Consider the following 18683-nt stretch of genomic DNA (forward strand, 5'->3'; position numbering starts at 1 on the left):
AATTTGGTATCTGGCTCGTCATCTGGATCCACCGGAGTTGAGGGATATAGTTGTTTGAAGTTTGTCGGGAATTAGGGTTTTTACTAGCTCGGATTTATTTCTGGTTTTTAGGGTTAGGGTTTATGAAAGCAACGTCGTGCTGATAACGTGTTGTAAATGAAGTGTTGGGGAAATACTTCTGTTATCATTACTGTCGACCAGAAGGTCCATATATATACAAGCTATTATACCGTTATAAGGTCATGTTTATCCTAACAAGATAAGGATAAGGATAAACACTATGTTACAGATATACATGGAATATATACTAGATAAACACATAGTCTCTGATTGTCTTTATCATATCCTGGATTGGGCTTGCAGTACGGGTTGATCCATGGTCGATCATCATTTGGTTTATAACACTATTGAACAAAGATTCATTTTAGCCTAACTCTACAATGTATTTTTCTCTGTTTATCGGTTTTATTTTCAATAAAATTAAAATGTGTCACGTCATATCTTTATACATCTCGATGTTAAATAAGTGTACTCTATATATATATATATATATTGAATCCAAAATAATACAAAAAAAAATGTCTGTTTTTATCATAAACTAGTACAAATATATATCCGTCATTCTTTTTTGGTTCAATATGTATTTCCGTCATTCAATTTTCCGAAACTACGAAGTTAAGCATTCATGTTTTATTTTCAATAACACAGAGTTATTGTTATGTCACTCGAGGGATCAAGTTCTTCATTAAAAACTATGGTATATAACAAATAATAAAATTAGGGACAATGATCATAGATTAATTCATCTCTATAATATAAGAAGTCAGTTTCCTATTTCTCTTTCTCATGTTAATTCTCACGATGGTTGATTACACTACTATCATTAATGACTTAAAAATGTTACATTTAAAATACTATTATTTATTTTTATTTAGTTTCTTTTTTAAAATTTTCCCAAAAACATATACATATAATAAAAAAGGAAAATTTTTATAAAGCTAAAAAACGAATTGAAAACGAAAATATATGTATATTTAATATGATTTCATAAAAAGGGAAAGTTCACAAAATAGTAATATTACATTAAAAAAAATATTTTAAAATAACATAAAATATACTTTTGAAGTAATAAAATACTTTCTTTAAAAATATACATTTGTATACAATGTGATTTCATTAAAAACAATTTACACATATAATCTTGATTAAAAAAAATATTATTTCTTTTAAAACTTAATTTTAAACAATAAAAAAATTATAAGTAATAGAAATATTTTTATATATCTATCTATTTTCTTAGATGATTACATAAAATAATTAAGGAACATAAACTGATATATGTTTAATTGACTAAAAATAGTTTATAATTAGTATTATTAAAATATTTTATTTATTTTTATATATTTAGCTAACTATAATATCTTTCAATTAAAAAAAATATATCAATAAAGTATATTTTACTTATATAATATTATTTCAAATACAATCACAATTTTGTTTACTGCTTATTTTTAAAAATTATTAAAAGCACACAATTTAAAAAAAAAAAAAAACATCGTTCGATCAAATAGTTACAAAACAATTTAATGAGATAGATATATTATATTTTATCATTATTAAAGTTATTTATTTTCTTAATACTAAATTTGCTAGTAAATTTTATGTTTTTATGTTTGTCGAGCTTAATAGAACCATAATCAAAATACCAAAGAAAATTTGAATTCTCATTTTTAAAATTATTTAAAATAAATTTCAGTTTCCATTCAATAAATCAAAAGCATAAAGTTATTTAGAATTTATAAAATATTTTAATTATTGTAAATATTGATATGTGTTCATGACCTTCCAAAAATGTATCAGCTACTTATGCATGTAACTTCCTATTGATCATCGTTTTATTTACTAATAGTTTTTAAAAAACATCAACCTATAATTTGATAAATATTATGGAAATACATGCACATTTAAACGATAAATTAAATTGATATTATTTGACTTAATTATAATAAAAAATAATTATGCTTCATTTTGAATTTGAAAGAATATATGTAACTAAATATACTCACAACATGAGTGACTCGACTAATCCAACTTATATCTAAAATCATAGATTTACCTACGAGAAGAATATATGTTTTCATAAGAATAGTAATTCATTTTATAAATATAAATCATACGACAACTCAAAACATATTAAAAATTAAAGTAAAATATTAACCAACTGTTACAATTTAGTTCTTTTGTAAAATTTATATATATGCATGCGACTTCAGAAATATTATCGTTATATTAAATTTATGTAATTTGGAATCAGACACTTTAGTTTATTTTTTATTTCATTCTAAGCACAATATATCTTAAGTTATACACAATCTTCATAAAATATATTTACATATCTAAGACAACAACCACCTAAATGCAAATAAGAAATTAATAAAAAATTTAATGTATAGAATAAAAAATATTACAGTTGAATTCAGAGATGCAATCCAATTCACCCAAATAATAACTAAATCGACCGTAAAAATAACAAAGCCAATTAGATATAACGTATATAAAATCATATGTATAATTAAATTAATATAATATTATTAATATAAATGATGCATACAAATTATAAATTAATTTAAAAATAAAAATAAATAAGAATCAATTATTATAGTATATTTACTTTAGAAATATATATATCCGTGCATAAACACGGAAAAAAAATCACCTGGTAATTTATTTAAGTTGAAAAATAAAAAGTGTGCAGTCAAGTAATTCGAAAAGTGTTATACACATGTTGCACTTAGATGACAGATACGAATATCCGTAGAGAAAAAGGTAGAATCCTTCTTATATAGATTATGAATGTTGCATGATATATATGCTTTAACAAGCAAACAAACAAAATAATAATAATAATGATATATGCGTTATGTCTTCGAATGTTCTAATAAAACAAAGAGATATTTTTGTCTAGGAGAAATTGATTGATGAGTGTTATTGCTATATGTCATTATTAAACCCTACGAAAATGTTTAAAGGAGGCATGTTCTCGTAAACTCACGGGCTCGTGCTCCTTTGTCTATTGCCCTTTTTATTATTTTCAACTGCTTTTTCAAACATCTCGAACAAAATGGCGGGCAAGTTAAAGTGGAGGGTAAGTTAACCAGCATTAGGTATTTGTCTCCATTAATAAACTTCAGTTTTTTTAAAAAATATTTTGTACGAAGATCCGTTATCCATTCGTTGAAAAAATGCTTTCAACTGGAAAAATGTAATGTACTGTACTTATTATATTTCATAGTTTATACATAAATTCAAAAAGAAAAAAAAAAGTCTATTTTTTGTGTTAGTGTTGCTATTGTACATATTGCATATTCATATTGCTAATAAAATAAAAAAAAACTTTGGAAAAAGGTCTCAACATCATGTTAAACAAATTATTTATTGAAACTGGTTTAAAACATATTTATCACAAAATAAATATGATCAATAAAATTAATAAGAAATTAATGGTTTTTCTGCACCAGGAACTAAGAGCATATTTATCCAATACTAGAGGGTTTTTTAGCGTGTGGGTCCCGCGTAGGACCCACTTTTTTTAAGAAACCCGTTACCAAAACTATCAAATAATAGTCGGTCCTTAAAGGTTTTTTACACTGTTCGCGGGCCCTACTGACACGTGGCGGTCCGCGATTGGTTTATTTTTTTTTTCTTTCTAAATTCGAAAAAGAAAAAAAAATGGGATTTTGGGATAATGATGCTCTAAGCATTGCTCCAATCATGCCAATCAAATCTCACGATGGTGATGGTCAATGTTGTCACATCTTATGTGATGCTGATATATCAAACACTGTTGACCAGTCGCGGAAACTAATGGTTGTTTCCTTATCTTACGGCTAGAGTGTAGCTAGAATCAACGTATACGTTTCTTAGGAGGTAAATGAACTATGAATAAGGGAGAATGGGCTCTCTCACATGAGCCAGCCTCAACGAATATATGGTCCAGAGATAATACAGATTACGAAATCATATAACCACTTTGTCATGTATAATTTCCACAAAAATTGGGTATGATGAAGTAAAAAATACATGTATTTCCCGTTTATGTTATGCCATGTTTGAATGTTACTCATGCCCAAAATAATTTTCTCCAAACCTCCACTAGTAGTGCCACTTTAAGTGGCATATAATAAAATTTGTTTAGCGGAATGAATTATATTAAGATCTTTAAGAGGCTCTTCCCAAGAACGTTGCAACTCTGGCCCAACACTCAGAAAACTAAACCTGATCAACGGCCTATGTTAGAAAAGCTTGAAATAAATCCACCACTTCGATCTGAAAAGACAGACTACAATCAGTTTCCATCAACATTCAGGCACACACAAAGCACTAGTAAAACTAAATCCACACCCGAAATTCAACTAAAAATTAAAATTAAATATTTTTACAGATTTAAAATTAAAATTAAATATTTTTAGGGATGTCAAAAGAATAAATATAATATTTAAGGCAGTCACTGGAATCCAATGGTGTGTGTCACGTTATAAAAGTCAGGGTTAACACTTTAATAGACAGCTTCACTTATCATGAGTGCTCCACTTGCGTATCAAAAAGCTCTTGAGATGCACCGTGCACCATCGCCTTCAGGCTTTCCGCAATTAATATTTTATCAATTGAATACTAATCCAATATTTAAATCCTTTAAAAAATGTTAAGGACGTTCCAGATTAAACGAACCACTGAAGAAGAAACAAACAAAAGTCTAGTGATAACGACGTTAATGCGTTTCGAGTCAATAGAAGTTCTTCTACTACTTGCTAAAAGTCTCTGCTATGTGATCTTAACCGTACAATTAAAGTGGCAAAAGGTACACTTAGCATTTGTGCCCAACAAATATAAAAACGCGTTCAGATTTCTTTTTGACTTTCGTATACGTTTTCACCCAATAAACTAATGTATATTTTACTGTTTACCATTGTGCCCAACAACGAGATGAATTACCTTTCATCGGTTAGGTAGAATAGCTGCACCGCACTATCCCTCTCGTTGAATTGTGTCAATAGTCCACGTAAATAAGAAACAATCCCCTCTAACCGGATCTGAAGGCCTTTTTCAAGGCCATTTAACACAAAACAAGATGGGCCTGTAAGTATTTTCTTCTCTCTCTTTTACATTCTCATTTTGATGATTTTACTTGTACTTTGTTCAATGTTTGCGCTACATATGGGGAAGTCTATGTTACTGAGAATTTCTCATTGCGGATTAATTTGTTTTGGAGTTGTTCTGTTCTAATCCTTTGATAACATTTATTGCCATCATGGAATGTATTTGATGTCATGTTATATTGTTAACAAAATCGTCAAGGCCCAATTATTCAACTTATGGATCTACCAAATAAAGTTTTTAAAGTACCTTTGCTAGCACAAGGCCCTGATTTTCTGTGAGCCAGGCCTGCAGAATGTATCATTTTTGTATTTGACAATTTGTTCTCATCAGTGAGCAAGACATGTAAGGTAATATTTTGTGTTTTTTTTTTCTTCTTTCTGTCACTATCCGAATTTCAATCTGGCTAAAAATGCAAACCCTTGTTTCCAAAAATGGATACAATTAAAATTACATCACAGAATATTATTATTATTACCTATATTAAAAAGGAAATTAGTTTCAATAACCATCAAATTCGTTAGAATTATTTGTCTAACCAAGAAATAACTGAACATGAAATTTGCTATAATATATCATAAGTAAACAATGCATGTATACTATAGTCATGTATTTTTCAATGACATGATTTTTTCTCCAAAATTCTATCAAGTCGAGCAAATAGATAGTCGTGCCGATAGTTGTAGAAAGTGGCGGCATCTTAACCAATGCATGTCTAATTCGTGGGAATATGAGTTCACAAATTCTCACGAAATTTTGTGTCCCGTCTCGCAAATTTGTTAGAATAATAAATTGGTTTTATTTTACCATTTTATAGGGAACTGGAATTATATAACCTTTTCAATATTATGTTACATGATAAAGTTTAGATTGAAGTTTTGTTTGACAAACATGTTTCTAAATAAAATTTAGACACAATGATAATTATTTTGTAAACTAATTTCCATATTATATACTATACTAGGATAAGACCTATGCAAAGCGCATGATGAATTTATATGAAAACTATTTAAAAAATATCGTATGAAAAAATAAAATTTATATTTTTAATAAAATAAATATTTTTGGCCCTTAAACAATTTTCTTAAAACATTTTTGTTAATTACATAATTTGTTTACTGATGAGCTGGTCCTATTTTTAAAAATATTTTAGGTCACAAAAATTGCTTATCGCATAAGAATCTAACGTTTAGGCCGAAGAATCTCATGTCTATTATTTGGTTACGGTAAAACTATGGCAACTCGGTTTTATATTATGATTTAGTAATTTAAAAGTTAATTATGGTTATGAAAATTTTATGTTCACGTGTCAATCATATTTATCTTCAATATTTTTTCTCATTTTTGTGTCATTTTTTTTTTATTTTGGTTATTGCTCGATATAAATATTGATTTTTGAGTTTATTCTCATCTCGTTATTTTGTTTTGGCCTGAGATTTAGAAAATGTTTAAGATTTAAAATTATTAAAGAGATACATAGTTAGGCTAAGATCAGCGCCTTGAGCAGAATAAATATTTTATATTTATTACTTATTTTATATTTTTCTGTATATTATGAAATAATAAAATAATAATTATATATTAAATAACTAAGAAATGAGTTACTATTATGTAAACAATTGGCGTGAGCATATAAATCAAACGACCGTTCTTGTTTATTCGCAATCATTTTAGGTAAATAAATAAAAAAAATCAATCTTATCTCTCGTATATGATATATAATTAAATTTAAATGATATTAACATAAAAATATAGTATACTTTTTATTTGGATATATATTAAATGAGGTTTTTACTCATATGATTTTATGATTATTTGCATATTTTATGATCATTTGCATATTTGCGTAACAAAATTTTACACCAACGATTTTTTAATGTAGAATGTTTAGTGGTTTAAATAATTTATAATCATTTTAAAAAAAAACAATGAAGATTTCAAAATTAAAATATTAACTTTTCAATATATGTTCAACATAGATATCAAAATATAAGTATGTATTTTCATATGTTGTATAGTTTAATTTAAACGATATGAAATATATATATATATGTATATATATATATATATATATATATATATTTATATATATATTAACATAAACACCTATTAAAATAAAATTATTTATTCATATGATTTTATAATCATTGTATCTTATTACATAAAAGAATTTAAACATTGATCACAAAATTTTATGTGAGACTTTTAACACTTTTAGTAATTTATACTCGTTTTGAAAAATTCAAAATACAACATATACAAAAAAAAATCTAAATTTTTATTATATATCTTAGTCACATTAGGTAATTTCGTATGTTTTATTTATGAAAATAATATATAATAATTTCAATTTGATAAATGAATTGTCCATAATGGATATACTATATAATATAACATTCCCTAACAATTTAATTTTGGACTAACAAAATTTTCAATTGATTCTCAAGCCACCACGTAAGCAAAATTAGCATTCCAATTATGTGATAACTCAACATGACACTTTTTTAATTAATACAAACTACGTGTTATAATTTTTTTAATGTTTCTTTATTAATATACCTGAGATGATATACATATATCCATAATTGATAAGGTTATATTATCCTAAATTAACAGTGGAAGAGATTTGACATAATGGATCGCGTAGCAAATAAGTAATCAAAAAGAATCCTATAACCAGTTTTATGATGTCATATTCTTTAAGGGGACCTTCATTTGGTGAAATGACACATTTTCTTTGTTCAACTGTGAAATGACACATAAATCGTTAAAAAGTTGATCAATTAAAATATATGCATCTCGTTGACTTGCATGTATGTATATATATATTTCATAAACTGACTCTCATGATGTCATAAACTTATGAACATTTTCGTTTGGTGAATGGCCAGATACATCAATCGTCAATCAATGGAAATGTACATTTCTTTCCCTTGCATATCTTTCATAAACTACAACTATCAAATACGCCGGATATTAAAATGTATGGAATAAAATCCGTCTACTATATGAATGAATACTTTTATAAAAGTGAGGGCTTTAGATTTTAATGTATTATTCGATCAGTGTTGCAAAAACGCAACACAGTTTCAGCATAAAATTGGAAATACGTAAGTACAGTAGATGATGGGTTGATTGGATTAATATATCGAATGTACCCTTTAAAATTATTTGATGTATCAAATCATTTTATCTTTACAAGACAAAATGAATCAAAGATGTAAATATGAAAAAAAATACACGGGTAAATATTCACATCACCATTAAGTATTTAACTCTCTTAGTTATCTGGAAATAATATCTGTAAGTAAAAATGAAGAACATTGTAGTGTAGTCCCCACTTGTCTCTCTTCCACTCCAAATAAACCCCATTAGTCTTTTCAGATTTTTTGTACACTTCCTCCACCCATCTTTCTCCTCTCTCTATCCTTCTTCATCTCTCCTTTGCTTGCCTTTTCTTTAGTTTATTCTTTCAAGATCAAATAGTTCCTTCTTTGATCTCACTCGCATAACTAAAAGTTTCATATATATCCCAAACAAGAAGAGATATATCATTGAACAGAAGCCACAAATTACAAATGTCTATTGATATATCATCTGAGCGTGTTTGCTATGTCCACTGCAACTTCTGCACGACGATTTTAGCGGTAATCTCTCTCTAGTACCCTGCTTCCTTAGTATTATAAACTGTAAATCTTTCTCAAAAGAAAGAGTGTTCCAGATTAACACAGAGATAGATCTCATTTTTCTAACTTAATTAATACAGTTATCTTTCTATCAATCACATAATTGGTGATAAATATTTTATGATGAGTTTTGCATCTGTTTCATGAATCAACGTACCTTTTCCTTTGATTGTTGATGATGATATATAGGGGAAGTTTCTTAATTTGAGAAAAGAAAAGAAACCCTAAATTTTTGTTTTACTTTTTTCTCGAGATGGCTCTCTCTAACGGGTGATGAGATATATACCCAAACAAGTAAATGAACCATAGTTTGTAGTGCTCTAACAAAGTAAACTCAAGGGAAAGAGCTCCTGAACAGATTTAGGGCTCTATGCGTAGGTTTATAGTCTGCAACAAAAGCATCTTCTTTCCCTGATCTCACAATTTTCTGAAGTTTTTTTTGTCGCTTTAGAGATATATTTTTCTTTGGTGTTTTAGTAAATTCTTCATTTTCTTAAATACTACTCATAATTCCCTAAGTTCCAATCGCCATTAATACTTCCTGTAAAAGGAATTGGTAGATAGAGAGTTGCTGCCTGCATTCATGTGATACAGGCTCAAAATCTTTCATTAAGTTTTCCAGCTTTATAGTCTGACTTCGTATTATTTTGTATATATAACTGTAGTATGTGACACATGTATACATATATCATATCAATCATAGATCTTTGATCTACAAAGCGTGGTCCATGTAAAAATGTTTTACATCACATCACCAGCTGATAATGTTAAAAAACCATTTTTTTGGTTCTCAAATTTTCCTTTTTCCTACAGTAAGGTGAGGCTAAATTTATTATATATATATATATATAGTTTCAATTTTTATTTAAATGTCACTATTTTTTCCAGCTTCGCAGGCTGCTGGCTTGACATTGTTTACTATTTAATGGTTTTATGTGACTCTTTAATAGTATCCATACATTTGAATGTTTGATTTTGATGTGTGTACACATCTTTCTATAGAATGATATGTAACATATAAATCATTGATTTATGATCCATAAGCTATCACGAAAACCTGACTAGAACACTTAGTCAGAACGTCGTTTAAACTAGTGTAGCGGTATCCCAAGTACCATAACTTGTATATAAGTCATGTACTAAAGTGTGTGAGTTGTAGAAGATTTTTAAGAAGGAGCAATCACGAGAAACCCTTCTAAGCTGATTGTTTATAAACGTTATGACTACAGATAAATAAATAGTGGAGATGTAGCATCACTCTGGTTAGGGACAAAACGGGCACATTTAACTAAAAAATGTTGAAGGTCGTCTTGCACAAAATAAGGGTGGTGTTGTAGTGGGAAGTACAAAAGATTTGTTCTACCCAGTTCGAGCAACAATTTCTTAATCTATACAAAAGCTACCGACTATTAAATCATGGCCGATCTTGACCACTTCGGATTGGATGCATATACAAAAATAAAGAAGATTATAATATAAGATGGTACCCTCACATAACGTGTTAATGACTTTATGGGCTGTGGTTAAGGTCAGGTCGTTTTCTAACATGACTGTCTTCTCCTTACAAGCCTTCATCAACCATTCTTCATCGCTTTACGATCTTTTATCATATTGCCTTGAGGATTTTGTGTCAGACATATGAGTAATCAGAACCCACCATACACAAAAATACATCCCTCATATATTTATATATACATATTGTTAAGTGACCCTTTTACACAGTTTTTTTTAGTTTATTAATATAATGAAGGCAGATGCATGATAAGAGTTTCAATTGTTGGATCATAGATATATGTAAGAAAACTATGGACTATCTTGCACATATGAAAATATAAAATATACTATGATTTCTTTATATATAAATGTTTCAGATTATAAGGTACTAATAAATATACATTTTTTATTATTTAAATACATTGTACCACGCATAAATTTGTTATTTACGATCAGTGAAATTACAGATTAAATATATTATGAAATAAACCCTAAATATCGATCTCTTTCAGTTGATCTTAAGAATTTTCTTTGACTAATCTATTCGATCGCTAGTCAACAAAAAAAAAATTTACACTGGAAAATATTAGTTGGATATGTATTTGTCAAATCAAGAGACCCTGTTCTATAATTAACAAAAAAAGTACTGTTGTATAGAAAGGAACAGTTAACATACGTACTATCCAAAAATCTCTGTTGATTATTTCATGCAAGGTGTAATTAAGTTATACCCTATATATTACAGTGTAGGTTGTTCTAACCAACCACTCTAATTGTAGAATAGTGGTAAGCAAGACAATAACTTGTCCGTATAGGCAAATGATTAAAGAGATTTTGCAAATTGTTATGTGTGATCAGGTAAGTGTACCATACGCAAGCTTGTTCACACTTGTGACGGTGAGATGTGGCCATTGTACCAATTTGCTCTCTCTCAACATCGGAGTTTCACTTCATCAAAGCTCTCCTCCTCCCATTCATCAAGATCTTCAGGTACCATAATAATCATTATGACTTCAACATTTTGGTAGAATTATGAGTGATATAGTCTTTGCAATCATGAAGCAACATAAGCAACACATAACCTCTTCGGTAACAAGAAAAGAACACGGATCATCTTCTAGGAGCTTCAATCATTTCTCGACCACACTGTCAGAAAATGTAGAACGTGAGGTTCCTAGAATGCCTCCTATTCGCCGTAAGTCGCTCTTATACGTTTAACGTTTGATACGCAAGTATTTTGAAGTTTGCGTACATATATATGAAATGAGTCCATAATTTTTATTTTCATGGCAGCGCCTGAGAAAAGACAACGCGTTCCTTCGGCCTACAACAGATTTATCAAGTAAGTGTTTTATGTAATTTTAAGTTTTTCTTTAAATGATATTTTCCCAACTCCTTCACAAGAAGTTTAATAACTATTTATTCCTAACTAGAGAGGAAATCCAAAGGATCAAGGCTGGTAATCCAGAGATTAGCCACCGCGAGGCGTTTAGCACAGCTGCGAAAAATGTAAGCTTCCGTCTTATAACATTCTTCCACGTATATATGAACTAATTACGAGAGGTAGCTAAAAACAAATTTCTTTATAATTTATGGCACCGACATCAGAATTAAAGAGAGTTATGAAGAAGATACAAATAAAATAACATTTCGAAGTAGGAAAAAAAAAACGTAACTAGAAATATATATATTTATATATATATATACTTATATTACACTTCTTTATTAGATGTTTTCTAATAAAAAGCTTGGTAAATGTAATTCCTAACTCTATTTTTATATATATTTTGTTTAATTTAGATAACCAATTTTTGTAAAAAAAAATACTGATATGCAAACACATGATTAGATAAAATCATCTATTTCTGACAAGTATTAGAGATGCCATAAACTAATTAGTGGTGAGAAAATTCTAGGGTTTGATCTTTTTCACTGTTGTGAGCTAGGATGAACCTTTGAAATATTACTGTATATACCATAAGCTAGTGGATTCTACTATGCACGAGTGGTGGAATGTTTATTACAGTATACTCTTAAAAATATTTAAATTTGTCATTTTTTGTGTGTAGTGGGCACATTTTCCTCACATTCACTTTGGATTAAAGCTGGATGGCAACAAAAAAGGCAAGCAAATAGACCAGACAGTTGCAGGCCAAAAGTCTAATGGCTATTACTAAAGCCTTTACATATATATTGATAAATGGCTATTATATATGTATGTATGTGTACGCTGGTGTAATGGAAGAGAAGGCAAGGAAGAGGAAGATCCATACATTACCTTACTTATATATATACATACATATACATGTATGTCCCTTTCTTTTTCATGTGTGGGTTCCATCTATAACTTCGTTTCTAGCTTATATTATCCTAATAAGTGAAACCCATATATGGTTTTCACATTTGAACCTAATTATTTAAGAAGAATCTCCTTTAAGAAGATTGTAATATCATTTCCTCTTTCCTCGTTCTGAAAAGGTGTAACTTTTTGTGTGGTCACGAACTTATATAATGCGAAGTTTATACTTTATAGCAGTTGTAGATACTACTAACTCACAAGCTTACAGGAATACGAGTGATTTTATATCAATTACAATTAGTTATAGATTTTTGAAGAAAAGGAGTTTTATCAAGAATCATAAGTAAATAAAAGTGTAGTTGGACTTTACATAGTTATTTATGTATATTATAAAGATATATGTACAGTATTATGTACAGTAGAATGTAACATGGAGTGGTAAGAAAATAAATTCCATCTTGGGATATATGATATGGTAACTTTTATGGTGCTGACTGCTGGGATTATTCTGAAAATCACTCATTCAAAAGAAACATTCTTTACAAAAAGCAAAGGCTCCCAATGAATACATAAATTGCTTGATTTTAACAGTTTTTATTTCTTTTTAAAGAACAATTCGATGAGAAATCAGTGCTCGTGTCTTCTCCTGTCAGCCGCAAAACGCGCAATCCGGTTGAATATAATGATTAAAATTAGTCACACTTTTATGTTTTAGAAGGTCACTGGCAGCTTTGAAACTTTTATTTTGAATGGTTGCGCGCCTGAATAATTTACTCTAGCTAACGATTTTTTTGCATATATAAATATGAAATAAGTTATAATAAGTTACAACTTGCAAAATAACACAAAAATATAATCTTAGTTTGTGTTATTATAAAATAAGTTACAAATTTTGAATCTTACCACAACTAACACATTAAATATAAAGAGAATATAGTTGGTCTTTTCTTTTCTTATTTGGTGTAATAAGATTTTTATTTAATCATATTTTTTAAAAAAAATCTTTGAAATTTCAAATAATATCTAAAGAGTTTTTAAAGTAAGTTTTTAATGGTGTCGAAGCGAGTGTTTTTTTTTTGCATTGTTAATTTTTTTATGGTTTATTTAAATGTGTTTTTGAAAATTATTTATTTTAGGATTGATTTTTGTTACAATTATTTTAATATATTTTTCTTTTTGGTAAACAATTATTTTAATATTTTATTATGTAGTAGTAGTGGTAGTCAACTTTTACTAAAAGAATGGCACTTTCGAATGAATCAAGCATCGATCAAATTGTAATCACTATAGTTTCCAAGTCGACATCAATTGGCTGTTCAAGTATACGTATTAATTATAACTTCATTGTTCTATTGTCCAAAATGGACACGACGAACTGTGGCTTGTGGCCATGTTTAATAAATCATCTATCTTTCTCTCTCACCACCACTGATAATTTTCTCGACTAAGATTAGAGACGTGGGGTCACATTTTCAAGTTTCTGCAACAGCATTGGAGACACTTACGTACCTCTTCCATCGTCTCTGGTCCATGCACACACATTTAAAGAAAGAAAGAAAATACTCCCTCTATTTGATAATATTTGATGTTTTGTCTTATTCCACAAAGATTAAGAAAGTTAGATTTAAGTCAAAAAGCATTTTTAAAAATATAGTTTTTAAATCATTTAACCAATTATAAAAAAGATGATAAAATCTAATTGATTGAACAGTTTCCAATAAAGTTAAAGTTAACCTTAAAACCTCAAAACTTCATGTAAATTGAAACAAAATACTTCTTCTAAAACATCATCTATATTGAAACGGATAGAGCAGTTAAAACTTGCGTATAATAGAGGATGTACATATAAAATGAACAAGGGAGTGAAAAAAGAGAAGAAGAGAACGTTTAATGAAGAGGGGTCCAAAAGAAAAACAGAATCTGAAACGTCAAATCATGTTAGTTGGGGTCTTTGGATGTCTTTGGCTCTTTGTGCCTCTGACGGGTCTTGTCCACACACCTTTAATCTTTCTTTTTTCACTGCACTTTTTCTTCCTTCATTATTATGTTTTTTTTAAAGAAAATTTTAACCTCCATTTTCATTAGGGTTTTTGTATATAATCATAGTGTCATATATGAACATGATTAAAAAGTGGCTAATTTTTAGAAACACACACACAAATAGTTTTTTTAAGAGAGACTATATTCGAAAGTAGACAACGATATTGAAAAGTAAGATTTGTTCTAGGCAACTTACATAGAAGATCATATGCACTTTACTCTTCTTCTTTTTATTAGGTAAATTTTAGTTTATTTTTTCAAATGTTCCTTTTGTTTTCTTCTACTATTTTCCTTATTTATATAAAGAGAGTCGAAAGTATATGTAGAGGTCACATACTGTTTTTTTATTTGTCTATATCCATTTTAGAAATATATATATATAGATGGGTTACCAAAAAGTGGTAATTTAACAAAATAAATGTTGTTAGTTTCGTAATTGATTTGGTCAAACATAGTATCTAGTACAAAGTGTTGTTACATTTTCCATTGTTTCCCAGAGCGTGCACTTAAATAATAAGGCCACGTTTTCATATACAAACAAGAACAATATTCTTCAAAAAAAAAAAAAAAACAAGAACAATTTCTGCGAGAAAAAACTTGTTTAGACACACATAACTTCAATTGGTAACGACTTTAGTTTTAGATTTTAACTTTAGACTTTGGCTTAAAAATTTTGGCCGTAGAAATTTTGACTTTTAAAACTTCAAATATTATTTCTGACATTTTTAAATATCTAATTGGAACTATAATTTTTTAAATGGTGAAAGTTACTTTATACTTCACTAATTTTTTTGGGTCAGAAATAGAACTTGTACTAAAACTGAAAGCCTAATCCCCAATCGGGGCCATAATATGTTATATTAAGCTTCCCAAAAGTGTGTTAATCATGAAGTCAAGTCTTCTTCGTTTATAAAAAATAGACTTGCATAATTGTGAAACATGCATTTATTGCAAAGTACACTAATAGCTAACCTATCAGACATAAGTTAGGAAGCAAACTTATGAATTGTGAAGTTATGTGATCGTGTTTGACCTGAAACAAGAACTGTACATGAAAAACTATATAATATAATTATTTATTGTTTGCATCAAAAACAGAGTTCGATAAAGAGATGTTGCAACCTCGTGGCAAGTATAATAAATCTGCAAAATCAATTCTAAGTTATTTTTAAAAACTAAGGCAAGTCATATACTGCAATGAAAGACATCAATACACTTCCCATCCAAAGCTTCCCATCTTTCTCCTCTATTTCACTCACTGCCTTCACCACTTTCCCTTGCTTGTCCTCCAACACTTTCAGCACTTTCCCGTCTTTACTGTACTTCACGGCAACAGCATGAGGCCAACCACCTACCTGAAGCAAGTACTGGAACTTGACTGTTATTGGCAGCTTCAGAAAGAACTTCCTCACGTTCGGGTGATGCGCCATAACGTGTGTGAATATGTTGCGGTGGCAGTGAACCGCTACCCAGAAATCTCCGTCTTTGTTTGTGCGGATGTTGTCAGGGAACCCATGTAACAGAGCTACCACTTCTGATGTTCCTGCTTTCTCCCCTTTCAACCAGTATTTCCTTAATCTGAGTGACAAAGAAAGAAGACAACATGAGACTTAGAGTTATGCCAAATATATTTAACACGCAATACTGTGGAAGCATGAGAATGATATGATACTTGTTGGCTAAGATGGAGGAGACACAGAGGGAATAAGATGAAGGACGCACCTTCCAATTGATCCTTCACAGAATATGAAAAAGGAACCGTCTTTGCCGAGTGATAAGCCATTAGGGAACTGGAGATTTCTCAAGAGAGTAGTAGTCTCCTTTGTTTCTGGATTGTATTTCAACACTCTCCCGGTGTCTTCCCCGGAGACAATCAAGTGCATGAAGTTCCTGAAAAAAAAAGGGTTTTAATCAGGACTGAAGGTCAAGTTTTATTCAAAAAGACACAGGAAACACAAGTGCAGAGTCATAGAACCTTTACATACCTTCGTTGGAAAACAGAGCTGCTGTCTGTAAAGTAGACATTCCCTTCATCATCAACGTCAAGATCATTGGTAAATCTCAAAGGCACTCCATCTCCCTCGGTTGTAAGTGAAGTAGCCAAACCTCCTTCAGGACCGACCTTCATTATCCCAAAATACGCATCCGCAACGTACAAATCTCCAGTTCTCTTGTGGAACCGAAGACCCAAAGGCCGTCCACATATATGTTCATTCTTTAAGTAAGCCAACAGTGAAGACTTTGTATCACACAGTTCTGACCTAAACATACATAACATCACAGCATTTCAAACACACCTCAGTAGTAATTAAGGCCTGGGCAAAATAAACGAAACCTAACCGAAATCAGAACCACATCAAAACCTCAAATACTCTCAAACAGTTCTTATATTTCTCTATCTATAATAACTGAACTGAACCAATACTCTACCGAGAACCGAACGGGTACTTGAATACATAAAAATATTATCAGAATCAAAAATGTTTGAAAAACCTATACTAGGCCTGGGCATCCGGGTCTTCGGATCGGGTTCGGGTCGGGTATTGTCGGATCCGGGTCCTTCGGATCCTAGCAATTTAGACCCGTATAGGTACCTATAACTTTTCGGGTCGGTTCCGGGTCAGATCTTGTCGGGTCCGGGTCTATAATTTCAATACCCGTAAAATACCCAAAATTTTTGGGTATATTTCGGATCCGGATCGGTTCGGGTATTTAGGACCCGAAATACCCGAACTGGACCCGAAAACTCTAAAAATACCCGAAGAACCGCAAAAATACCCAAAAATTTATCCAAAATCAGACCCGAAAACCCAAAACATACCTGAATTTTACCCGAATACCCAAATTTTATTTTCTAAAAATCTAAAATTTCACCAAAAACCTACAATTATACCCGAAAATCCAAACCCGAAACTTTAAAAAAAATCCGAAATACCAAAAATATACCCAATCACCCAAATATACCTAGTATATACAATTATTTGCGGGTACCCGAACGGGTCTCGGGTAGGACCCGGATCCGAACCGAGACCCGCGGGTCCAAAAAAAAAAGACCCAATAGGAACTTAGCTTGAACCCGGACCCGGACCCGAACCTGTATTTTCGGGTCGGTTCCGGTTCGGGTCTTCGGGTCCGGGTAAAATGCCCAGGCCTAACCTATACTTTCAAAAATATCCCAACTATTCAAAATTATCAAAAACAAAATCGGATATTTTATCTAAAATATCCAAAATAACCCGAGGTTTTTATCTGAATCATTCCAATTACTCAATATTTTATTTGGAATATCTGATATTTTACTTGAATTACCTGAACTACCCAAACCGAACGGGAACCTAAGTTTTTTTTGGGATATTAGTTGGTTCCTAATTTTACCAATGAGAACCAAAAATTTGCATGTTCCTCCTATATGGATCCTGTAACACCCTACCCGAATTACTCAGACACCAGACCGAACCTGCTGAAAATGCGCAGGCCTAGTAGTAAAAGGTATCACTTTTTATCACAAAAATCGATTCCAATTGAATTAACAGACTCACCGATTGTTGGACGTGTAAGCAAAATCGGTCCAGCGAGTGCCATCCCAGAAGAGGATACGACCGTCGGCAACGCCGGTGTAGGGACCACGGCCAAGCGGATCGAAAGCAATGCTCTCGGGACCCTGAACCTCGTTTAAGAACTTGATCTCGGAGTTCTGGAGAAGATTCTCGTGGTCTCTCTCCTTGGGGAGAGACGACAACGGCGGCATGTCGATCTTGAAAGTCTGGAAGTCAGGGTACTTGGAGATGGAGCTGTGTTTGAAGGGATCGAGAGCGCAGTAGATGGCGAAGAGGAAGAAGATCTTCGAGAGCTTGGAGAAGACCGTGGTCGCCATGTTTGTTACACTGAAGACTTTTTAGTAAGATGAATTTGGTTGGCAAGTTGTTTAGCGACGATTAGAGAGGGAGTAGTTGGAATAGGCACCATATTTAATAAGATTAAATGATAGAAAGAGACACGTGGCGGGAACT

General features: G+C 30.6%; 2 protein-coding genes across 2 annotated transcripts; one reads left to right on the forward strand and one right to left on the reverse strand.

Annotated features, from left to right (window-relative positions):
* The first annotated feature begins 8536 nt into the window (after positions 1–8536).
* On the forward strand, positions 8537–12859 carry LOC106343868 (putative axial regulator YABBY 2). Its single transcript, XM_013783203.1, has 6 exons — positions 8537–8801; positions 11193–11324; positions 11397–11529; positions 11628–11676; positions 11768–11843; positions 12404–12859. The coding sequence occupies exons 1-6, from the start codon at positions 8733–8735 to the stop codon at positions 12509–12511; spliced, it is 567 nt and encodes a 188-aa protein (XP_013638657.1). The 5' UTR covers positions 8537–8732; the 3' UTR covers positions 12512–12859.
* A 2860-nt stretch (positions 12860–15719) lies between these two features.
* Positions 15720–18626, reverse strand: LOC106294971 (protein STRICTOSIDINE SYNTHASE-LIKE 3). The gene is made up of 4 exons (XM_013730696.1): positions 18213–18626; positions 16659–16934; positions 16396–16563; positions 15720–16251 (listed from the first exon to the last, which is right to left on the reverse strand). Exons 1-4 carry the CDS (start codon positions 18545–18547, stop codon positions 15849–15851), a joined length of 1182 nt encoding a protein of 393 aa, XP_013586150.1. The 5' UTR covers positions 18548–18626; the 3' UTR covers positions 15720–15848.
* Positions 18627–18683: the final 57 nt, after the last annotated feature.

The sequence above is a fragment of the Brassica oleracea genome, chromosome C5, assembly GCF_000695525.1.
Source record: "Brassica oleracea var. oleracea cultivar TO1000 chromosome C5, BOL, whole genome shotgun sequence".
Lineage (NCBI taxonomy): Eukaryota > Viridiplantae > Streptophyta > Magnoliopsida > Brassicales > Brassicaceae > Brassica > Brassica oleracea.